This window comes from Bos indicus x Bos taurus, chromosome 8, assembly GCF_003369695.1.
Source record: "Bos indicus x Bos taurus breed Angus x Brahman F1 hybrid chromosome 8, Bos_hybrid_MaternalHap_v2.0, whole genome shotgun sequence".
NCBI lineage: Eukaryota > Metazoa > Chordata > Mammalia > Artiodactyla > Bovidae > Bos > Bos indicus x Bos taurus.
The window spans coordinates 101,710,863-101,736,531 of record NC_040083.1 but is presented as its reverse complement, the minus strand read 5'-3'; the positions used below and the strand labels follow the sequence as shown (position 1 = coordinate 101,736,531).

General features: G+C 38.1%; 1 protein-coding gene and 1 pseudogene across 3 annotated transcripts in view; both read left to right on the top strand.

Moving 5' to 3' along the window:
- Positions 1–12,356: 12,356 nt before the first annotated feature.
- LOC113897663 overlaps positions 12,357–25,669 on the top strand; it is a 33,782-nt pseudogene continuing 20,469 nt past the window's right edge. The window contains exon 1 of the transcript XR_003512390.1: positions 12,357–12,547. The product of XR_003512390.1 is annotated as an immunoglobulin-binding protein 1 pseudogene (transcript). The remainder of the gene's footprint in view (positions 12,548–25,669) is intronic.
- The window catches only part of PTBP3 (polypyrimidine tract binding protein 3), a 91,804-nt gene continuing 78,514 nt past the window's right edge, over positions 12,380–25,669 (top strand). The window contains exons 1-2 of one of the 2 annotated variants that reach the window (XM_027550514.1): positions 12,465–12,547; positions 15,452–15,485. In XM_027550514.1, the coding sequence (XP_027406315.1) occupies positions 12,540–12,547; positions 15,452–15,485 (42 nt within the window). In that variant the 5' untranslated portion in view covers positions 12,465–12,539. Of the gene's footprint in view, positions 12,548–15,451; positions 15,486–25,669 lie in introns of both variants that reach the window. The other variant, XM_027550510.1, reaches the window with a different exon arrangement.

Genomic DNA, 25,669 nt, shown 5'->3' with positions numbered 1-25,669 from the left:
ATAATACATTGGTCAGCTTTGCATGGTGGTGGTTCCTTTCCAACTTTATAGAAATAGTATCTTAGTATACAGTTATTTTCTGATTTTATTTTTCATTCAGTATTTTGGTTTGACTTATCCATATCATTACTTATTGTGTTTTATTCTTTTTCACCGTTGTATAGTATTCCATCATGTGCCTATGCCACAATTTATTTGCCCATCTCTCTTGATGGACATTTGGGTTATTTGCATCTATATTATATAGAATAATAATAGCATAGAATAGCAGTGGTGCTATGAAGAGTCTTTCATATGTCTCCTAGTACATATTTTAAATTTCTCTAGGTTATGTACATATAGGAGTAGAAGTACTCAAGTATGGATGTCTTTAAGTTGAAATTATGTTAAGAATTCGTCTTCTATCCTGAAATCATAAAGACAGTCTCCTAAATGTTATTCTAAAAGCTTAAAAACTTTGCCTTTCCTTTCTGAGTCACCTGGAGCAACTTTAAGGTGGTTGTTATCTATATTTGGAATGAGGTAGAGATCAACGTCCACTTTTTCCCCCCAATTGATCTAAATGTCTCCTGTGTCCTACCTCAAGTTTTCATTTATATCCAGATCTATCCCATTAAATAACTTTTCTATCTCTGTGGAAATGCTGCATGTTCTTGATTATTTGTCTTTTTAAATTTTAATACTTGGGGAGGCAAGTCCTCTTACGTTGTTATTCATCAAGATTGTCTTAAGTTATTATAGAAGTTACTTCATCAAACTCCTGGGAAAATCACTTGGGACTGCCTTGAATCCATAGATCATTTTGAATATCTACATCTTTACAATTTAGTGTCTTCTAGTCCATACATGGGAGAAGGCGATGGCACCCTACTCCAGTACTCTTGCCTGGAAAATCCCATGGCCGGAGGAGCCTGGTAGGCTGCAGTCCATGGGGTCGTGAAGAGTTGGACACGACTGAGCGACTTCCCTTTCGCTTTTCATTTTCATGCACTGGAGAAGGAAATGGCAACCCACTCCAGTGCTCTTGCCTGGAGAATCCCAGGGACGGAGGAGCCTGGTGGGCTGCCGTCTATGGGGTCGCACAGAGTCGGACACGACTGAAGCGACTTAGCAGCAGCAGCAGTCCATACATGGTGTATCACTTCTTTAGGCTGTCTTTTCTAAGTTTCTTTCCATAAGATACAACAGATACTTGGTCACATGTATTTCTAAGTATCTTTAATTTTGCTTTCATACAAAATTTGATGGCATTCTGTGTGTCTGTGAATGTGATAAAATGTACAAAATAAAACTTTTATACTTTTAACAGATTTTAGGTGTACAGGTCTGTGGCAATGGTATTACCATTTTTCAGTGATATTTTCTCACTGTTGTTGCTGGTATATAAAATGCAGTTGATTTTCATGTACTCTGATTATACCTAGATTTCCTACTAAACTCATTAATTTTAATACCTTTTACATACTTCTGGATTTTTCTATATAATCCTCCTAACTGCAAATAATAGCAATTTGCTTTCTCCTTTCCAATATTCATAGCTTTCATTTCTGTTTCTTGTCTTACTGTACAGGAACTATGGTATAATACTGAATAGCAACTTAAGCAAAAGGACCAAAACATAAGCAAAAGAAGATTAAGACCTTTTATTTTGTTAAAATTAAGAGTTTTTGTTCATCAGATGATAACACAAAGAAAATGAAAAGAGAAGCCACATTCTGGGAAGAAGGTATCTACTATGGCTATTACCAGGGACACCTAAAAATCAATAAGTAAACAACAGTCAAATAGGAATTTAAAAAAGGTAAAATACATCAACAGACATACTGAAGAAGATTCGTGACTGGCCAGTAAAATATGAGATAATATTCAATTGTATTAATAATCAAAAAGTGAAAATGTAGGGCACATATGACATTTTTAGACTCAATGGCAAAATTTTGAACTTGTATTAGTTACAATACCAATTGACCAATTGAGGGTATGAGCAATGGGAGCTTTCAAATACTTGATAATGGTGGTAGTGAAAATTGATAAAATCACTTTGGAAACACAGTAAAGACGAAGATTACCAAATTTCATGACTTTTGAATGCATAACCTAGATTGTCAAACCTAGAGAAATCTCTGAGTGCCTCAGGAGACAGGTACCAAAATATTCACAGAAAAATTATTTATAATAACACAACAAGAAGCAGAAACTAGAAACCACTCAAATATCAATCAAGAGAAGAAGGGATACATTGCAGCATATTCTCATTGAGAAATACTGCACTGAAAATTAAGGAAACACATGGAATTAACCACAGAATCAGAATATTAAGTGAAAAAATCAAGTGGCAAAAAGATATTAAAAATATTACACTGTTTATATAAAGTTCCTATGGTTTAGGAATTTGCACACCTTTTAAAACTATTAAGAAAGCAAGAATGAGTAATCATAGAACTCAGGATTACCATTCTTTGCACTGGGATGGGAGAGATTAGAAATGGGGTTAGAAAAGTACATAAAAGAATCTGTGAGACTTCCATGGTGGTCCAGCAGCTAAGACTCCACACTGCCGATTCAGGGGTTACAAGCTGGATCTATGATCAGGAAACTAAGATTTCACATGCCATGTGGCAATGCCAAAAAAAAAAAAAAAAGACCTTCCAATTTTGCCTTTGATATCAATTTCTCAAATTCTCCTTGGTGGTCATTTTATGATTATGCTTAATAATTTATGTAAATGGAAATGGCAACCCACTCCAGTATTCTTGCCTGGAAAATTCCATGGACAGAGGAGTCTGGTGGGCTACAGTCCATGGGATGGCAAAGAGTCAGCCACGACTGAGCAACTAGCACGTGTAAGTTTATTAAATTTTTATTTTGAAATAAATGTAGACATTCAGAAAAACTGTAAAATTTCTACAGAGCATTCCTGAATACGCTGTCCAGCTTCCCCTAATATTATTCTCTTGCATAACCACTGTACAATAATCAACTAATAAATTAATAATCATACATTATTAGCGAACTACAGATGGTGTGGGGTAGGCAGAATTTTAGCAGTTTTTCCCACCTTCCATCCAACAATATTCCCATTCCCTGGTTATTTAAACACTAATTGTAAGTACTGCTGTGCAGGGATTTTCAGGTCTAATTAAAGTTCCACATTAGCTGACTTTAAGAAACAGGGATTACCGGACTCAAATAAGAGCCCTTAAAAGCAGCAGCTTTCTCTGGCTGATGGAAGAAAGCAGAAGAAGTCCTACAGATCGAGGGTATCAGAAGGACTAGCCTCAGCAATGCTGCTGCCTTAATCTGAAGGAACTGAGGGTGATCCCTGGCTGACAGCAAGGAAACAGGAATCTAGGATCTACGGTCAGGAGGAACTGGATTCTTGCAATAACAGGAAAGAGTTTGGAAGCCGACGCTCCCCGAATGCTCCAGATAAAAGCCTAAACTGGACAATTCCTTAACTTCTGCATTGTGAGATTAAGGAGAGACTCAGTCAAGCCCATGCAGGTTTCCGACCTATAGAATTGCCAGATAAAAATTTGTATTGTTTTAAGCTTCTAAACTTGTACGTGGTAATTTGTTACAGTGGAGAAGGAAATGGCAACCCACTCCAGTATTCTTGCCTGGAAAATCCCATGTACAGAGGAGCCTGGCAGGCTACAGTTCGTGGGATTAGAAGAGTCAGACAGGACTGCGAGACTGAGCAACAGTTTGTCACACAGCAACAGAAAACAAATAGCCTTTGTATTGTATCTATTTATCTACTAATGTCCTTTTCTGTTGTAAAGTCTCACACTGCATTTAGTTGTCATGTCTCATTAGTTGCCCACAATCTGTAATATTTTGTCAATCTTTGCTTGTCCTTCATGGTGTTGACAGTCTTGAAAAGTCTGTCAATTCTTCAAGAAAAAATATTTTTTTTTAATTGCAATTTGAGTTTCTCTGATGTCTTCTCGGGGTTAGACTGAGTTATGCATTTTGGAATGGGATATGATAGCAGCAATGTAACCTTGCCAGTGCAGTCTATCAATAGTTTATCAGTTCACGTCAACATGTCACATTACTGCTAATTTTGACTGCTTAGCTGAGATGGTGTCTGGTGGATTTCATTGTAAAGTTATTATTTTTCTCCATAATTAATAAATATCTTAGGGGAGATACTTTGAAATTATGCCACTATCCTATTTCTTAAGGTTTGCTCACTAATTTTAGCATTAATTGGTGGATCTTGTCTGCAGCAATTATTCTAATAGTGGTTTTCTATTCCCTGTATTCCTTCTATGCTTATTAATTAGAATTCTTCTGTAAGAGCTATCCTTTCCCCCTTATTTGCTTATTCAATTATTTATTTATGTAAGTATTGACTCATTATTTTACTTTAAAGGCTGTATAATACTATTGTTATTTATTTTGTTGCTCAAACTATTCCCCCTTTGGTCCCTGGGAGACCTTTCAGCTAGACTCCTGTGCCCTTTTGGCAAGTCCCTATCATTTTAAAAGTACTTCGCTGCTGCTGCTGCTAAGTCGCGTCAGTCGTGTCTGACTCTGTGCGACCCCATAGATGGCAGCCCACCAGGCTCCCCCGTCCCTGGGATTCTCAAGGTAAGAACACTGGAGTGGGTTGCCGTTTCCTTCTCCAATGCATGAAAGTGAAAAGTGAAAGTGAAGTCACTCAGTCGTGTCCGACTCTTCGAGACCCCATAGACTGCAGCCTACCAGGCTCCTCCGTCCATGGGATTTTCCAGGCAAGAGTACTGGAGTGGGGTGCCATTGCCTTCTCCGCAAGTTGCTCTAGGCTCATGTATTATTTTTATTTCTGCAGCCCTAGAATCAATGACTTCTCTGTGGAGTCCTGGTTCCTTTTATTGGGGACTGATATTTAGTAACTAAAATGTTGGTAAAGTTAATGGGGTGTCATTGGCTCTCTCAGCAGACAAAACTTAGAAATACAAGTATACATAGCAACCATACATACCAACCAATGCCTATACACATATCTATATCTAATTCTGCTATATTGTACCTCTCTCTCTATATATATGTATACACTGTAAATCAATTATACTTCAATAAAATACATATGTACATGTATATGTAAGATAATACCATGAGATGAAAAAAAGAAAAAATCTGACAAGAATTGAAAGAATGAGGAGAAAAATAAAATTATATAATTTTAAAACATAAAAATAGAAAGGAATCAAACCACTACTATAGAAATCTGAATTATGGTTGGAGAAAATAGGCTTGAGAAGTTGTACAGAAAGTAATGGAAAAACAGAAACATGACACTAAAGAATAAATATGGAAATGATCAGAGATCCAATAAATAACTAGTTAGCAATGCTAAGGAAGAAAACAGACAAAGTGAAAGTGAAAAGTTGCTCAGTCTTATCTGACTCTTTGCAACTATATAGTCCATGGAATTCTCTAGGTCAGAATACTGGAGTGGGTAGCCTTCCCCTTCTCCAGAGGATCTTCCCAACCCAGGAATCAAACCAGGGTCTCCTGCATTGCAGGCAGATTCTTTACCAACTCAGCTATGAGGGAAACCTAATAAATATTGAAATGATCAGAGATCCAATAAATAACTAGTTAGCAATGCTAAGGAAGAAAACAAAGCTTAACATAAATTTAAAACAAAATTTCAAAATCAAAAGAAAGACTGTCTCTGCAAGGAACAACGTGTTTCACGTATTTATTTAATAAGATAGTCACTGGTTACTACGTGGGAGGCATTGTTCCAGTTGTTAAGAATACATCAGCAAACACACACAAGTATCACTGCCTTAATGCTTTTACATTTTAGTGGAGGGAGACAAACAATGAATAAAACAAGTAGGTTATGTATGTCAGATTAAGGAGAAAAATAAAGCAGGGAGGAGAAGAAATAACAGGGGTGAGCATGATATCCAGTTTCAAGTAAGAGTGGCCCAGAAAGGTCTTACTGGGAAAATTACATGCAAGGAAGGCTATGAAGGATTCTAGAAATGAAGGAGCAAACCATGCGGGGAAGAGCGTTCCAGGAAGAGTGAACAACAAGTATAAAGGACTCTGAGATGGGAACCTGCCTGGTCCCAACTAGGAACAACCAACCTAACGTTCAAGAAAGAGTTCTAGGCTAGAGAAATTTGGTACTCTTCAGGCTATAGATGATATTTAAAACCCTAAGACGTATCAAGAGAGTGAGTATAGGAAAAGAAGGTCAAAGGCTGGGTCTTGAAATATTTGAAAGCTGTTAAGGCAGAACCAGGCAAGAAGATGGGAGTGACCAGAGACAAAAAACGTAACAAAAATGCAGTTTCCTGAGAACCAAGTGAAGAAAGTGTATCGAGGAAGAAAGTCAGTCACAGTCACTCAGTTGTGTCCCCCTCTTCGCAACCCCATGCACTGTATCGTCCATGGAATTCTCCAGGCTGAAGTGGATCCCCTTCTCCAGAGGATCTTTCCAACCCAGGGATGGAACGCAGGTTTTCCACATTGCAGGCGGATTCTTTACCAACTGAGCCGCCAGGGAAGCCCATCAAGGAAGAGGGAACAGCCAACTACTGCTGATGGTTTGATTTAGATGGGGTCTGAGAACTGCCCATTAGACTGATTCTAGAAAAATCAAAGACTTAAAGACGTAGCCTAAATAATTATCTAAATTTCAAAGATGAAGAAAAGCTCTTCTAAGGATCAGTCTTTTCCATCACAGTTATACGATGCTGAAGGAAAGTAGGGCTATAGTTACAGCGTTCCTGACTCAATAGTTCTTCATCTACTGAAGTTTTACCTTACATAAGTGATGGAATATATAGACTCGGGAAACCACTCAAGGTTCCTTCTAAAAAAAATCTTGAAAATTTATTCTTCTAACTGAAAGATGATTAAAAAACACAACACTGTCAATTATTTCTAAATAATGTGATTATTTTTTTAAAAAAATTTATTTTGCTGCACTGCATCTTCGCTGCAGCATGCCGACCCTTAGCTGTCCTCATGTGGGATCTAGTCTCCTTACCAGGGACTGAATGCAGCCCCCTGGTTGGGAACCCAGAGTCTCAGGGTAGAGAGTAGATTGTCCCAGTTGTACCAGTTTTAAGGACAAAAGCTCAGTGCTTAAGGGCAATGATTCTTTAAAGAGGGTAATGATTATCACTCAAATTGTTCTCTGGCCTTGTCTCAGACTCATGCCTAAATCTCAAAGGACTTTCTCAGAATAAAAATGGAAAGGTCTGTTTTATTAAAAACTCTGAGTGACACTGGGACCTCGGTGATATAGTATGACAAAAGGAAAATTATTCTTGAAAATCCACAGCAACTTCGACATGGGCTGGCACGTGCCACTACCGGTCAGGGACTGAAGACAGCACCTTCAGCACAAATGCTCAAGTCCTCTGGACTGGTCTTACTCGGAGCTTCACATGGAAATGACTACATCAGGGCCAGGGATGCGCTCAGGAAAATGGATACAACTCACGATGGCAGAGAGGTCAGTGAGTAGGTGGGAAACACGTTCAAGTCTCTTCCTCGAACAGTTGAGAAGGACTTTGAAGGAAGGCACATCATTCAACAGATTGGGCAGAGTCTGTCAGACTCAGTGTGTGTCAGCTATTAAAACCTAGTCTGACTACCAAGTTGATAGCACCTGAAAAATATGAATTATACACCTATACATTTTCCTTCAGCCTCTGAAGTTTGTTATTGGCATTAACTATTGAACAAATAACATGTATTTAAGGGAACACTTGGCAATTTTTTTTGTTTTATTTTTGAAATAATTATAGAATCACAGTAAGTTTTAAAAGAAGTACCAAGAGGTCCCAGAAACTCTTCACCCAGTTTCTACCATTGGTAACGTCTTAATAATTGTAACAAAGTCAGGAAATTGACATTGGTACAATCCATAAATCTCACTCAGATTTTACTGGTTTTACATGCACTGTGTGTGTCTAAAGCTCGATGCAATTTTATCATGTGTAGGTTTGTACAACCTCACAATCAAGACTTGCACCATCACCACAAACATCCCCCCTGCTACCCTCCCTTATAGTCACACCCGTCTCCTTCTCCTTCCGTATCTTCCCTCACCACCACCCTGCCATCCCCCTTCTAACCCTTGGCAACCAGTAATCTGTTGTCTATCTCTGTCATTTTGTCATTTTGAGACTGTTATATAAATGGAATCAGACAGTTTATAGCCTTTTAAGTTTAGCTTTATTTCACTCAGTATAATTTCACGTTTGTATTTTAGTGTATGTATGTCAGCAATTATGATTCTGTACTTGTCAGGGGATAAAATGATATTAAAATGTCTCCTTCCTAGATTCATCAAATGGCTGGTCTTATCTCTGATTTAAATTGGGATCTTTTTATTTTTCTATCTTAAGTATTATATTTATATCTTAAGTAATCTTACCTATAAACATGAATAGGGTAATATGTGCGTGCTAAGTTGCTTCAGTCATGTCAGACTCTGTGACCCCATGGACCACAGTCTGCAGGCTCCTTTGTCCATGGGATACTCCAGGCAAGAGTACTGGAGAGGGCTGCCATGCCCTTCTCCAGGGGGATCTTCCCCACCCAGGCATCAAATCCACGCCTCTTATATATGTCTCCTGCAGAGAGGCCCTTTCTTTAGCACCAGCGCCACGTGGGAGGCCCAAGCAGGGTAATAACGTTGGTTAAATGTTAACTCCACTGCATACTGCAATGTTTTAAGGCAAATGTTCAAAGGTTACATTTTGTCCAAACATCATAATTGAGGGAGTACGGAGTGTCTCATTTGATGAAGGTGTTTCAGGGCACTTTCTTACAATAAAAATTAGAATAAAAACAAAAGAAGGTAAAGTGTTAGAAAATTTAAACACGTGTACCCCAATGTTCATCGCAGCACTGTTTATAATAGCCAGGACATGGAAGCAACCTAGATGTCCATCAGCAGATGAATGGATAAGAAAGCTGTGGTACATATACACAATGGAGTATTACTCAGCCATTAAAAAGAATACATTTCAATCAGTTCTAATGAGGTGGATGAAACTGGAGCCTATTATACAGAGTGAAGTAAGCCAGAAGGAAAAACACCAATACAGTATACTAACGCATATATATGGAATTTAGAAAGATGGTAATGATAACCCTGTATACGAGACAGCAAAGGAGACACTGACGTATAGAACAGTCTTATGGACTTTGTGGGAGAGGGAGAGGGTGGGAAGATTTGGGAGAATGGCATTGAAACATGTAAAATATCATGTATGAAACGAGATGCCAGTCCAGGTTCAATGCACGATACTGGATGCTTGGGGCTAGTGCACTGGGACGACCCAGAGGGATGGTATGGGGAGGGAGGAGGGAGGAGGGTTCAGGATGGGGAACACATGTATAAAAAAGTTAAAAAAAAAAAAAAAAGATTTGTTATGCTTTTAGTCATTTTTTAGACATAAAGATAAAAATAATTACTTAGGCAAGATAGTGAACTTGTAGAATATTTCCACAACTGAAATTTATACGTGTACTTTCACACTTATTAAGAGAAGGCTCCTTGTTTTGTGGGGCTTGATGGGAACTAATTCTATTTTAAAATTGAATCCTCATAAAATGTCTACCTGTGTGTACTTTTGAGTTTAAAGGAATTTCTTTTGTGGATAAAGCAGCTTGACACTCATAACTTTAAAATACAGAATAACGGTGGTTTAATCACTAAATTGTATCTGACTCTTGCGACCCTGTGGACTATAACCTGCCAGGCTTCTCTGTCCAAAAAAAAAAAAAGAAAGAAAATTTAAACTAAATTATTTTAACTGTCTTACTTTTCAAAAGTACAGAGCAATTAGCAAATAAAGACTGTGTCATCCTCTTCATCATCAGGAAGCCAGTATACAGAACATATAGCTCTTTATGTCAAGCCAGGTCACGTGGGTGATTATCTGATTGTTCCAGAAACTCAGAAACTTGTTAGGCCACAGCTTTCTAATGCCATATGGATTATAGGAATAGCTAGTATTCTAAAAGTGGTCATAGAAGAACTAAATTCTATTCTATATATTGTTTTTGAATCAGAGAAACTCACAAACCTATGGCACTCAATCCATGAAAAATCTTTTAAACTTATGACCAAGAGGCAGGGGAGGGGGCAGGGTTTGACCTTGTGTTCTGTCCCGAGTTCTTTTCTTACTATCTAGGCTTCTGTTGTAAAACTGGATGTGAGTGGTCTAGGAAATGCCATACAGCTCTGTTCATTTCAGTCAAGTACACTTTACACTGGAGACCTTTCAGAGTTATTGTTGGTACTATGGACAGGGAGTGTGAGACAGACTTCACATTTATTTTTTAATCCTGAAATCTGCTATCATAAGGCATTGGCTAAGAGAAATACAACTTTTAAAAGTATAAACTGGTTCAGCTTTTGGGAATAATTTTGTCAATATCTATGAATCTGAGAATGCTTATGCCTTTTGTCCTGCAATTCTGCTTCTAGGAATCTATTCCTTGATACAATCATATACAAGCAAAGATGCTCATACACATATGATGTTCTTTGCAGTACTGTTAATTATTTTGAATAATTAGAAACAAGGTAAATTTCCACTATTTTGGAAAAGCTTAAATAAAATTATGGCGCATGAAACTATGAAATAATAGGCAGTATTAAAAAGAATTAAGTAGATGAGAAAAATCTCTAGGATTTTTAAGTGGAAAAAGGAAAAAATGGTGAGGGTCTTGGAAGTATGCATGCACAACTGTTAAGTGGCTATCATGGGCAGGGGTAGCTTGTGAAGAAAAATAATAACTTTTTATATTTAATATTGTTTTGAATTTTCCAAAATGAGCATGTATGTATATTATTACTTGCATAGCTTAAAAAAAATCGAGGCAATTTTATCAACAGAATATATCCCTCAAACAACAGGAAGACCTCATCAGCTACTTATCTTGCTGGTATTTTTAATACCCATCTGGCAATGTAGGGTGGCAATGTTTACAACTGTAACTTCATATTTAGATTTAACATAAGAATCAAAGTATATTTGACCTTTTGAAAAGTGGGATTTAGGTTAGATACAGTATTTTTAAAATGACCTTTCTTAATAAGATACCTGAGCTATTCAAAAATTGTGTTTTGTCAACAAACAAATAATACACTAAGGGAGGAATGCATGCAACCGTCAAGACTGGAACCTGATTTTCTTGGTCAGCCCTGCAGTGCTCGGCAAATAGTAAGCAACAAATATTGACTGAACGATGGGTGAATCAACAGTTTAAACCTTTTCAGGAGCACCCACTTTTTAAAAAGCAGGACAGTAGCAAGGATAGATGATGGAGCTTCTAGTTACTGGCTTTTCAAATGAGGCTGAGAAGGAGCTGTCCCCTCTTTCTACCCAGGAAGTTAAGAATTTGGTGGAGGACAGTGTTCAGTGGCTCACGTCTTGGCGATCTGTGAATCGAAAAATCATTCAATTTCAGAACCAAACAGAATATGAGGGGAAACAACTGAGTTGCCACTAGTTATACTCTTATAATTTTGCTCAGACTAAAAGGAAAGGGTTTCGGTGGGTGTCAAACTGTCGGCAAATCACTTATGTCTACATTTTCATCGGAAAAACGAGAATAAGCACTTTCATAGGTTTCTGTTGTTTATTTTTTAATAGGGAAAATGTGTAAACTTTTATAAAATGCTACCAATATAGTGGCCATTCCATACAGTGCAATGAATGTTTCCTATAAATTTAATGTCAGACTGAGTGGAAAAGCACTCAGCGACTAAAGCTGTATATTCTCAAAGTTCGGGGTAATCTCATTCACCTCTTTCATCTTCATCCCAACCTCATCTACCGAGCCGGTGCGGGTCACCAGGCGGACGACCGGCGCTTCCCTGGGCTGCCAGGCCGGGGGAAGACCACAGCCGGCGCCTGGCCTCAGTGCTCGGGGCCGAGCCGACAGTCTCGCCCACCCGGGGCAATTTCGCGGCGGTTCTGGGGCTCTCGTGGGACACTCCTACCTACTGTCCGGAGTCGGGTCCCCAACGTTTTCCCCGCTGGTAGAGGGAGGTGTCCAAGCTAGGGAGCCCCGGGGCGGAGAAGCCGGAAGGCAGGCGAAGCCCGCGGGGGCACGGGGCGGAGGGCGGGTGGGAGGCGGAGAAGCGGGAAGCACAAGGCGCGCGCTCCCGCGAGCACAGGAGGCGGGCGGGGACGGGGGGCGCGCGCCGGGGCGGGGCACCCGGAGGCGGGGTCTCTAGGGCGGCAGCAGGAAGAGGGCGCCCTGGAGCCGAGCCGGAGGGCGGCTGAGGGCGGGGCCCAGGGAGGGCGTCGACGCTGAGAGGCGGGGTGAGGCGAGGCGGGGACGCGCTCGGGGGGTGGGGAAGGCGGGGGCGCGGCGGTGGCGGGAGCGTCCCTGGTCTCCGCCCCTGTTTCCCACTCTCTCTCCACCTCCGACCGGCCCGGGCTCCGGAGAGGCGCCGTTTGCCGGTTCCCGGAGCCGCCCTGTTGCCGCCGCCTCCTTCCTCCGCTCGCGGTGAGCCCGTCAGTCCCCGCACTGTGCTCGCCTCCGTCTGGGCCATGGATGGGTAAGTGCTCGGCGGCGCGGTGGTCACCGGGCTGCGCTCGTCCTCTTTTCCGCAGCTCTCGGCCGGACGCGCCGGAGCTGGGAAGCCGGGCGCGGCGCCGGCGACCAGAGGAGCGGCCCCGGCCGAGCCCGACGGCGGGGCTTCCGGGCGCCTCCTTTGGGGAGCCCCGAATCGCGGAGAGGCGGCCCGCTGCAGCCTCTCTTTCCCCCTCGGAGCGCCCCCCGACCCCGTTCTGCCGCCCCTGTAAACCCTCGCCCCGGGAAGCGGCGGAAAGCCCGGTGCAGCGCCCGGGTTCCGAGGTCCGCCCTCCGCTCGAGAGTCGGGGGAGCCCGGCCCGGCCTCCCGACACTTCCTCTCAGAAAATGGTGCGCGGCGCTGGGGGAGGCGGAGGCGGCGCTCGGGGCGGGCGTCCTCCCGCTCGGGGAGTTGGTGTTTACCGGTGAGGTGGGGCGAGCGCTGGAGCTTCCCCTGGCGGGGAGACGAGTGGCCGCGGAGTGGCGGACGGCGAGGGCACGCGCCGGTAGACGTCTGGGCGGCGACCCGGTCCCGGAGCCGGGCCCCACGCGGTCTCCGGGCTTGTGCTGGGAGCTGGTTACGATTACGGTACTCCGGGCGTCTGGACTCGGTGAACAGGGATGCGTCCCCTTACCAGCCCCACCTCCGCCCCCAAGGAACTTCGTGAATTCCCTGCGCTGTATGCAAAAAAAAAAAGTGCGATTTTCCGGGCGCTTTGAAACGCTCTAAAAGTGAATGAAGTCTGTGGCCAAAATAAAGATTTGGGATCATCGGTGTAAATATTTCTCTGGGGACCCAGGCTCCTTGGGTGGGACCAAACCAATATTTGAATGATTAAGAAAATAACTAGATTAAGATCTTAGTGAATTAGTTGAAGATCCTAGTCCGTCAAGGTTAAAAAAAAAATCTCCTGCTGTCTTAGAGCCTGCAGATCCACTTACTTATTTTCATTATGCACTTGAGATTTTGGTTGCCTGTTACTTGATTTTAATGGCAAGATTTCTGTAAACCTTTTGGTTGTAGAATATATGGAACTTGCATGTACAGTAAAATCACGTATATGTTGCCATATAGTTGACTGTTGTCATGCTGTGTAAAGACCTTCCTGTGTAAAAGGATCTTCGAACAATTTTTCCCTTCATTAGATTTCATTTATCCTAGTTTTATAAATCTATAAATATATTTGAATGCAGATTGCACACTATTACAGACGTTAGGCAGAGTGCAGTTTTAGATTTCGCTTATTGTGATGTTTTCAAGTATTTTTAAGATTTAACTGAAGCTGTTTTTATTGTTTAATTGAAGCTTTTCTGAGAGCATTGTTCAAAACTCATTTTACTTCACCTTTTTTCAACTACACTTTCTATGGGTGCAAAATTTTGCTATCTTAAGTATTTGTGTGAGTATGCCAGTATTTCAGTTGAGGAAGGCTGTGAAAGTAGTATTTCATTATGTGTAGTGAATTGTCTGGACTAGTGGTTTGACGTGAGACGTGGAAGCAGGCTAGCTTTTTGTATTGGAAACTTTACAGTGTTATAAAGAGGACTCTTGGATTATGCATCTTGGCTGTTAAACTCTTGAGCAACTGTGAAGTGCAAACTTACTCTTTTGGGTAGTGTTTAAGAAATTAACTTTTTCTTCCTCCTAAATGTGGTTTGAAAGCTAAGAATGAGTTTATTGGTTTAAGTATATGAGGCAATAAGAAATACTGAAAGGTAAGTTCATTTGGGAGTTCAAGTAGAAGCATGCTCTTTGTATCCAGACCAATACTGTGGTATACCTTACACAATCTAATTTTTTTATGTGCAGATGTCAGAGATATCACATTTAAATTTAAAACAAACCAAATTCGAGTTTCCAAAGTGTATAAGAAAAAATTTTAATCTATATCGTTATTGTTTAAAACAAATTTGCATCATTAGACAAATATAAATTTATTTCTAGTAAGTAATGATATAGGTTATTAACAATATATAGAATTTTATTAGAGCTTTCTTTTAGAAGATATTGAGACAAACTTAATTGAAAACAGTTTCTTTTGGGTTAGAAGAGATAGATTTTTGTTTGGCAGAACTATATAGGGTTTTTTACATCTTGATGTTAAGGGATATGGTTTTTAACTCAGTGAGCTTATGCTTTCAGGAAGCTAATTAAATTTCTACATTTTTCCATAGCCTGAAAAAAGGTCCTTTTTCATTATTTTGGATAGTTAAAAAAACAACAAACCTCCAGTCAACATATCTTTCTAGTTCCACCTCAGATGCCAACTGTCCTTGTGTGTGTGTATGTGTGTGTATGTTCATTTCTTTCTGAGGTAATTTAATCATAGACATGATGTGGTAGGACTTTTTTAAAAGCAAATCTTTGACAATTTTGATGTCTTAAGTTTGGTGTTTGTAATTATTTCAGTTCTAAGGCTGTCTTAGCTATATTTTGGTGAGCCATTTGGGTGGTGGATGCAAATTTTCAAGATATTTTCTATTTCTATAAAATCCACTCACTGGTTTTGTTTCATTTAAAACTTGAAGTATGGTTACTCATGCCAGTGATTTAAAAGAATGAACTTTGGTGATTATAAGGCTTGGCTGGATTTGTTAAATAGAGGTGAATGGATAAACCCATTTTCATTTTACTGAAACAATTATTTTTCTAAATCCTGAAAGCAAATTTGATTTATTGTTTCTTACATTGCTGTTGAAGCTTTGCTTTTACACTCTGTTGGCTAGACTGTCCCATCGCTTTTCTTTGTACTAACATTTCACAACTTGTCACATTCTTATTTTTATTATTTATTATAATATTTTTCTTTTTTCTTTATCTTATCTCTGTCTTTTAAAAACTTGTTTCTAACTTTGTTTTCCATTTTCTCTTTTTACTTTTTCCATACAGTGTTGTTACAGATCTTATAGCAGTCGGTTTAAAGGTAGGAATCTTTTAATATCCTTCCATAAGCATTTAAAAATCTTAGTTTTGGCATTTTTTTTCCAATGGTGAAATCATCTCACCTGTTCATAAAATTACTTGTTTTACTGTATGGTAATAATCTTTAGTCTTTATTTAGCTCCACCATTAGTAGATCTGTAGGTTTTATGTGTGTATAAAAAGTGGTGACAATATTAGCTTGTTTCTATAAAATGTGAACAAAAAGTTTCACTTGAACTGTCAGTGTATTTGTTTTTGTCTTGTTTTAACAGTTACATGTAACCTTGGCTCTGATTTATTTTCCTGTCATGTCCTTCCTTTTATCTTCTCTTGGATACATTTCTGAGTAATAAAATAAAAATAGCAGCTAAAGTTTCTTCAGTTCCTATTATATGCAAGCTGCTTTACATATATCTCACTAATCATTAAAATATTTATTCAAATTAGGTATTAATATTCCCATTTTAGAGATGAAAAAAATAGGTTCAGAAAGTTTATGTTTAAGGCATGGTGCCTCGGAGTTCAAACCCATGTCTTTGTGGTTCCAAAACCAGACTTTTTTTTTTCCTTTATTTTTACCTCACTGCCAGTAATGAGGAGGGTACTGCCTACAAGATGAACAGCAGGAGAGCTGGATTATTAATATTTTACAATAATGATTCTTCTAAGTTACACGTCATTTCAGTTTTATCAAAGTCGTTTCATTTATTGGATTCTGAAATATAAATCAAGTTCGTTAATATGAGACTGTTAAAATATAGATGGAAGTTTAAGATTTCTTTTTAGCAATTTGGTATTTGATATACCTGAATTGAAAATCTAGTTCTAAAGGCCACTGACAGTTCAGATTACTGTAAAAAATAGAAACAGTTCATGTGTACATTGCATGTGTTTTATGTAAAGCTGTTCTGCTTTCTGTCCATCAGCTCTTGCTAACCATTTCAGTACTTCTGCATTTGGGCTTATTAGATCTGATGGTGGTGCTCATATTCTTAAAACATCTTAAGATATAAGCATACATATAGTGAACAGCGTTTTAGTTAACAATAGGTTGCTCAAGATAAGCGTAATTGGGAACTACTATTTATATTGTCTTTTGAAGTTGAATGGTGTTAGCTTACTTTAACAAACTTTGAATGTATTTTATGAGTTGAAAATAAATGGAGAAGCCGCTTTTGGTGGGATATACATTTTTTTTTGGTAGATCCTTAGGTCAGTTTCTCGTTTGGGAGTGAATACTCCTAGATTAGAAACTGCAGGCTTACATTTTTGATCCCTTTTGGTGTTTCGGTAGGGGCCTATGAAGGAAGGGATATTTAAAGTGAGCATTGCTTTGGTCTTACCAGAAATGTAATTTGTGATTCTAGAGTTCATCTGGGAAAAATGAATACATGAGACATTTTAAAAATTTACCACTTGGGAATTGAGGAGTTATGCTTGAAGGACTGGCATGCCTGTTTTGTTGTGGGGAAAATATATATCTTGATGATAAATAAAAGAAAAATTTAAATGCAGGGCGCAAGGGACTAGATTTGAATATACAATTTGGATTTCTGAGTACCTGTGTTGCAGCAAGCACTTTGGAAAGAAAGATCAAATCCTACTATGAAGAAAAGATGAGCTGATTAGTTGGTTCACCAGGCAGTACTGGAAATGTCTGTAAAATTATTCATTATATGAAGAACATTCTCATAAGGTTGTTCTGCTGCTTTCTTGGATCCCATCCAAGGAAGTTTAGCTACCAAGTAATAGGCCAATAAGGCTCATATTTCCTCTAAATTTTATAAACCAAAATTAGCGAATTTAAAATAAGTCCTTCAAGAATGTCTGTTACTTTTTTTTTTTTTTTTTAATTTGCTCTCTGAATATGGTGACACAGGAAAGAGTTTTAACCAGTTAAAGAGTGGATTTCAGGTGGTACTCTGTCAGTTGCTTTCCTGGATGCAGGAAAGTAATATGCATCTTATTTTAGGGACTTGAAAATACCCTTAAATATGAAATCCATTATCTTAGAGAAAGAAAACTAAATTGCTTTTAGAGATTAAGTGACTCACTGGAATGTGTCATGAGGGCAGGAATTTTTGATATTTCCTTCACTACTGTGTTTCCAGTGTCTGGCACATACGAAGCTCTCAGAAATGCTTGATGAATGATGAGTGGATGCCAGATTCTCACACAGCCAATTAGGTGGCAAACTTATACTGGAACCCAAGCCTCCTAATTTTGCTGGTGTTTCTTCTAATAGGTATATACCATGGTGAGAGAGGATTAAGTTCATTTTTTAGATTGGGATTTTCTTGAAGATGGCTAAACATTTTCAGGCAGCTTATGTGTGCCATGTTTGAGATTTACTTATACCTAGTTGTGTACCCTGGATGTTCTTTGCAAGATACCAATTTTTGAAGTGAAGTGAAGCCGCTTAGTCGTGTCTGACTCTTCACGACCCCACAGACTGTAGCCTACCAGGTTCCTCCATCCATGGGATTTTCCAGGCAAGAATACTGAAGTGGGTTGCCATTTTCCTTCTCCAGGAGATCTTCCCGACCCAGGGATTGAACCCAGGTCTTCCACATTGTAGGCAGACCTTTACCATCTGAGCCACCAGAGAAGCTCAATTTTTTAGCCTTGTCTAAATTAGGCAAGGAAATTACTTCTCAGAAAATGCTTGTTTTATTTCCCTTCTTTTTTTAGTTTTCTGAAATGCTTTTTAAAACATCAAGAAGGGATTGCTGTTCTTAATTTTCAATTCTTTTAAATAAAGAACGAACCAGGTGGTTATGAGTGATACTGAATGTTTCAAAAACTTTATTATACCAGATAAAGCATCACCACTGTGGGTAACAAAGCTTTTAATGTGTGTACCTAAGTATATTTTAAATTTCCAGTTCATACTTTAATTATTACTACCTAGTTTATCTTAAATATTTTTCATATTCCTAGATAATTTTTCAGGATACTATTATAGCTGTTAAATGATTTTCTAAAATGATAATCTTGCGTATCAACCATATTAGGGATTTTCTGGTTTGTCTTTCTATTTTAAAATGATTCCATGAGTGTAGAAAAACAAGTTTAGGAAGGATTATAATAGGCTTCTAATAATTATCATTGCCTGTCACCATATAGGAAAGAACAATGCATCGTATTTAAATTAATTTTTTTTAACTTGACTCTGAATTAGAAATTAACCTAAATTAATTTTGAAGATCAATTTTCTGTTTGCTCCACCAGGAGTTAGCAGACTACATACAGCCTGTGGACCAAATCCAGCTTGCCGCCTGTTTTTGTAAATAGTTTTAGTGGAACACCGCCATGAAATAGTTTTAGTGGAACACCGCCATGCTCGTTAGTTTGCATATTGTCTGGGTACTTTGATACAATGACAGAGGGGTTAGATCAGCCACCGTATGACAGCAAATTCTAAAAGATTTACTTTCTGACCCTTTGGACAAAAAAAATTCATCTGCTACTTGTTGTGCTTCAACTACAGAAAATACTGAAGGCCAGGAATTTTTTTTTTCTTTTAAACTGAACTTAATTTACATAGAGTGAAATGCACAGATCTTAAGGGTACAGTGCAGTAAATTTGACAAACTTATCCCCCTGTTTCCTGTTGCCCTCTTCCAGACCCAGTCTAGGCAACTCTTCTGATTTCTGTCACCACAGATTAATTTTGCATGTTTTGAACTTCATATAAATGGAATAAAATATTCATGCGGCGTATATACAGTATGAGCTTCCCTGATGGCCCAGTGGTAAACAGTCTGCCAGCCTATGCAGGAGACTCAGGTTCCATCCCTGGGTCGGGAAGATCCCCTGGAGAAGGAAATGGCAACCCACTCCAGTGTTCTTGCCTAGAAAATGTCTTGGACAAAGGAGCCTGAAGGGCTATAGTCCAAGGGGTCGCAGAAGAGTTGGACATGACTTAGTGCTAAAACAAAGATACACAGCATAAGCTCTTTGATGTCTGGCTTTTACTCGGCAAAATGGATTTTTAGATTTATTGATATCTATGTTTTATGTATCAGTATGTTTTTCTTCTTTCTTAATGAGAGTATTCCATTGTGTGAATATGTCATGATATTTAAAAATCCATCCTCATGTTGATAGGCATTTAGATTCTTTTCAAATTGGAGCTATTACGAATAAAGCTACTATAATAAACATTTGTGTATGTCTTTGCGTAGATGTTTGTTTCATTGTACACCATGCCTCAGAGTAAAACTGGGTGTGTGTATATTTAACTTGGTTATTTTGCAAAATGTTGCACCACTTTACATTCTGACCAGCTTTGTATTACAGTTCAGGTTGCTTCACGTCCTTGCCAAGACTTTACTGTTAGCCATGCTAGTAAGTATAACTAGAAGGGCCAGTAGTGTCTTACTGTAGTTTTAATTTCCATTGACCGGATGCCGGGTAGTAGTGTGTACCCTTCCATGTGCTTGTTAGCCATTCACTCACCTTCTTTTATGAATGTTAACTTTTTTGCTCGTTCCTTTAAAGTGGATTTCTTATAGACCACATACAGTTAGGTCTTTTTTTTTTAAAACCCACTCTGAACAGTGTCTTTTAATTGGTATATGTAGACCATTACCTTTCATACTTCAAGGGATGATTAAGAGGGGTGAATTAATAAGTATCTTCACTGACTTGTTCTTTGTTTTTATTTTTTCTCCTCTCATTTTTTTTGCCTTCTCTGGTTTTAGTTGAGCATTTTCTGTGATTCCTTTATCTCCTCGTAGTCTCTCCTCATAAGGAAAGGAAGACTACTGAAGAAGGAATTAGTGAAGGTATTTTATACTTCTTATTCTTAATTTATCTAAAAGATTTTATTTAAAGTAATAGTAACAATATATTGGGTGATTATAGCATTTAGCCTCTCATAGTTTAAAAGCATTTTTAGTGGTTGCAGTCTGCATTTACAACTTTAAGTCCACCTCCAAATAATACTATACTGCTTCATGTGTAGTGCAGGTAGCTTAAACAGTGAAAGTGAAATCACTCAGTCGTGTCCGATTCTTTGTGACCCCATGGACTGTAGCCTACCAGGCTCCTCCATCCATGGGATTTTCCAGGCAAGAATACCAGAGTGGCTTGCCATTTCCTTCTCCAGGAGATCTTCCCCACCCAGGGATCGAACCCGGGTCTCCCACATTGTAGACAGATGCTTTACCATCTGAGCCACCAGGGAAGCTTAAACAGAGCACTCCCAATTTGTCCTTCCAGTCCGTTAGGACAGTGTTATCTTTCCTTTTCTAAAAAAGTATTTATGTGTTTGGATCTTCATTGCTGAGTGGGATTTTCTGTAGTTGTGGTGAGTGGGGGCTGCTCTCCACTTGTGTTGCGGGGACCTCTTATTGCGGCGGCTTCTCTTGTTGGAAAGCACAGGTTCTAGGCGTACACGCTTCCGTAGTTGTGTCTCCCGGGCTCCAGAGGCTCAGTAGTGGTGGAGTGCGGTCTTAGTTGTCCCATGGCATATGGGATCTTCCCAGACCAAGGGTGGAACCCATGTCTCCTGCATTGGCAAGTGGATTCTTCACCACTGGGCCATCAAAGAAGCCCTCATCTTTCATTTTACTTAATTATATGCTGTAATCACCCAATATATTGTTACTGTTATTACTTTAAATAAAGTCTTTTAGATAAATTAAGAATAAGAAGTATAAAATACCTTCACTAATTCCTTCTTCAGTAGTCTTCCTTTCCTTATGTAGGTCTGAGTTCTGATCTGTTTAATTTTTCTTCTTCCCAAAGACCTTCTTTTAATATTTTTTTGCAGAGGGGGTCTACTAACAGTACATTTCCTTGGTTTTTGTGTGAGGAAGTCTTTTTCTTCTTTACTCTTCATATAGAAATTCTAGATTGGTGTTTTTTTCTTTTTTTCCCCCTCTATTAACACTTTAAATATTCCACTTTTCTTTCCTCTTTCTTCCATGGTTCTGATGAGAAAGTAACCTCTGTAATTCTTATCCTTACTTCTCTGTTAAGTAAGATGTTTTCCTCTTTTTTTTTTCCTCCAATATTTTCTCTTTGTTTTTGGTTTTCTGCAGTTTGAATGATACGCTGAAGTACGTATTTTTTGGCATTATCCTGTTGGTGTTCTCTGAGATCCTGGTTTTGTGGTTTGGTGTCTATCATTGATTATAGAAAGCTCTTAGTCATTCATTATTTTCAGATTTTTTTTTTCTTCACTCTCTCCTTTTCTTTCTGCACCACCCCCCATTCTTTTTTTCTTCTTGCATTTCAGTTTGGGAGGTTTCTATTGGAATTAACCTTCAAGCTCATAATTCTTCCTCAGCCATGTCAGTCTGTTGATGAGAATTATATAAGATTGGTATTACTTCTTTCTTAAATGTTCGATAGAATTAATCAGTGTAGAATTAATCAGTGTAGCTATCTGTGGATGATTTTCTTTGTGGGAAGGTTTCTAATTATGAATTCAGCTTTAAAAATAGATATTGAGCTACTCAGGTTTTTTTCTTTCTTTAGTTATATCCCACAGAATTTGGTATACTGGGTTTTAATTTTTACTTAGTATAAAGTATTTTCTACTCTTCCTGTGATTCTCTTTTTACCTATGATTATTTATAAGTACATGATTTAACTTCTGAATATTTGGGAGTTTAATTTCTAAATATTTGGTTTCCAACCCAAATCTTTGAATTTCTAGTTTTTTAAAAAAAAAATGCTGCTTTGAGTAGAGAAAATGCTCTGTACCGTTTCAGCCCTTTACATTTCCTGAGATTTGTTCTAATGTCAAGCTATGGTCTGTCTTTGTGAATGTTCTATGTAGACTTGAAAAAATGTATAGTTTACTTTTGTTGGGTGTAGTACCTCCTTATAAATGTTGGTAGGATAAACTGGTTGAAGTTGCAAGTCTTCTGTAATATTCCTGATTTTCTTCCTTTTCTGTTCATTATCAAAAGAAGAGAGGGATATTGGAATTTCCATCCACAGTTGTGGTTTTCTTAAATTTTTTCTATAGTTCTGTCCGTTTTTGCTTTATATATTTTAAAGTTCAATTACTCTAGTGGTAAAGAACCCACCTGCCAATGCAGGAGACTAAGAGGCCTGGGTTGGGAAGATCCCCTGGAGGGAGGGCATGGAAACCCACTCCAGTATTCTTGCCTGGAGCATGGACAGAGAAGCCTGGCAGGCTCCAGTCCATGGGGTCACACACATTTGGACATGACTGAAGCAAAGATGCATTCACATTTAGGAATGTTATATTTTCTTGATGAATTAACCTTTTAAAAAATCATTTGTGATATACATCTTTACCTAGTAATAGTTCCTGTCCCCAAATCTACTTTGTCTTATAGTAATAAAGTCATTCTAGTTGTTCCATTTTTCTTGGGATTAATATTTGTGTGGTATATCTTTTCTTCCTGTTCCCCCTTTTTTTCCCTTTTAATTTGTCTGTGTTTAAGATAGATTAAAGGGTGGATGAACCAGAGATAGTAAGGAGCAAGATGGTAGTCTTAAATCTGCTTGAAGGATTAGTTTCCAAAAGACTGGCTTCTCTTGCTTTCTCTGATGAAAATGAGCTACCTTATGGAGAGGCCCGTTTACAGACTGAACCCTGCCAGCAATCACTGGAGTGAATGCGGAAGCAGGGCCTCCATTTCCTCTGTTGAGCCTTGAGATATTCTAGTCTGTGAGAGACCCTGAACCAGAGAATGGATCTAAGCCATGCCTAGATTCCTGGCTCTCAGAAATTGAGTTTAAAAAAAAAAATTTTTTTTTTTTTTTTTGAGAACTTCCCTAGTGGTCCAGTCGTTTAAACTCTGTGCTGCCAATGCAGGGGGCAAGGGTTTGATCCTTGGTCACAGAACTAAGATCTCGCATGCCACATACCAAAAATAAAAAGAAAAAATTTTAAAAACTTTAAGTTACTAGATTTTGGGATAATTTGTTAGGTATCCATGTATAACTAATATAACTAACTACCAGTAGTGAATAAATATTGAAAGATGAGTAATAAAATAGCTTATTAATGTCTAAGGTTTCCCTGGTGGCTTTGTGGTAAAGAATCTGCCTGTAGTGCAGGAGACACAGGTTCAATCCCTGGATTGGGAAGATCCCCTGGAGGAGGGCATGGCAATCCACCTCAGTATTCTTGCCTGGAGAATCCCATGAACAGAGGAGCCTGGCAGGCCACAAACCATAGGTCATAAAGAATTGGACATGACTGAAACAACTTAAAATGCACGCAAGATTATAAAAAATGCAAGTGCTTTTTTGGTTGTAAATCACTGTGCATATGACTTTTTATATTACCACATTCTCTCTCTCTGATAGCTTACTGTAGTTTGTACATATGATTTTTACTTTATATTTTCTTTTTTCTTATTGTACTGATGTGGTGAATTTCATTGATACCTTATTTTTTAAAACTTGAATACAAACTTACAGAAAGGTTGCAGAGTACTATTAAAAAAAACTTATATAATCATTAACCAGGCAATTCACATTTGCTCCATTGTTTTTTCATTTATAGTCTTTTCTCTCTATATATCTATATGTTACTTTCTGCAGATACATGTATATCTATTTTCCTTTTTTATCCTTCTGAATCATCATTTGGTTAGCATGATTTTCAGCCCAGCTCTCCACTATATTAAGTTATTAATTTTCCCTTCTTAATTGTATGTCAAGGAGATTCCTTGCAACTTCATTGATATATTATTTTACTTTATTCTTTAACCCCTAAATACTTTAGAGTATATCATCTAAAAACAAAGACATTTGACATTACTGTAGCATAATTATCAAAATCTGGAAATTAATCTGAAGTGTTGCTTCAGTCTTTTTGACTCATGATATTGACATTTTAAAAGAATATAGGCATGTTATTGTGTAGGATATCCCATACTTTGAGTGTATATGTTTCTTTTAACTAGATTTAAGTGAATACCACAGAAGCTATGTTGTTCTTAGTGTATTTTTTCAGAAGGCAAAGGATGTTGATTTGTCCTGTTACTTGTGATGTGTTAACTTTGATCGCTTGCCAGATTTTCCACTGTAAATTTACTGTTTCTCTCTTTGCAACTAGTTAGTATTTTGGGGAGTGATACTTTGAGGCCACACTAATATTATTTTAATTCTCAAGCTTTAACGTACTAGTTTTAACATCTATTTTGATGATTCTTGCCTGAAATTGTTATTACAATGATAGCTGTAAAGTGACGATTTTCTAATTTTACTTTTGGAATCAAGATTTCATTCACTAGCTGCTTCAAATGAACTGAGAAACTCTCATTCTTTTGCTGTTTTGTGGAATAAATGTTTTCTTACCTCACCTGTGAAGTCATCTGGACCTGGATCAGTAGTGGGGAGTCGGGATGTCTTTGTATATCATCTCACTATCTTTAATCCTTGTGGTCATTCAGATACTTTATTACTCTCACACTAATTTTGGGATTTGGATTTGCTCTGTTGTGTTGTTTTTTTTCAGTCAGATAATTAACTCACAAATTTTAAAATCTGCTGTTTCCTCATAAATGTATTTTCAACTATAAATTTATCTTTTAAGTGCTAAAGGTGGATCCCACAAGTTTTCGATTTGTGTTTTTCATTTTCATTATATCCAAATGTTTGTTTTCCTTATGATTTCAAAATTTTTATTTATTTTTAAAGTACAGTTGAGTTACAGTGTTGTGTTTGTGATGCACAGCAAAGTGATTCAGTTACATATATATGTATATTTATATATGTGTACATATATCCTCTTTTTCAGATTGTTTTCCATTATAGTTTATTACAAGATATTCCCTGAGCTGTACAGTAGTTTATCTATTTTATATATATATATATATATAGATAGATAGATATAGATATAGATATAGATATATATATAGAGCAATTTGTATCTGCTTATTCCAAACTCTTAATTTATCCCTCCCTCTTTTACCTTTGATAACCTATGTCTGTTTGATAACAAACCTAAGTTTGTTTCCTATGTCTCTGAATCTGTTTCTGTTTTGTGCATAAGTTCATTTATATCATATTTGAGATTCCACATGGAAGTGATATCGTATGATACTTCTGTTTCTCTTTCTGACTTCCTTCGTTTAATACGGTAATCTGTAGGTCCATCTGTGTTACTGCAGATGGATTATTTCATTCTTTTTTAAGTGGCTGAGTAATATTCATGTGTTTGTGTATCTTACAACTTCTTTATCC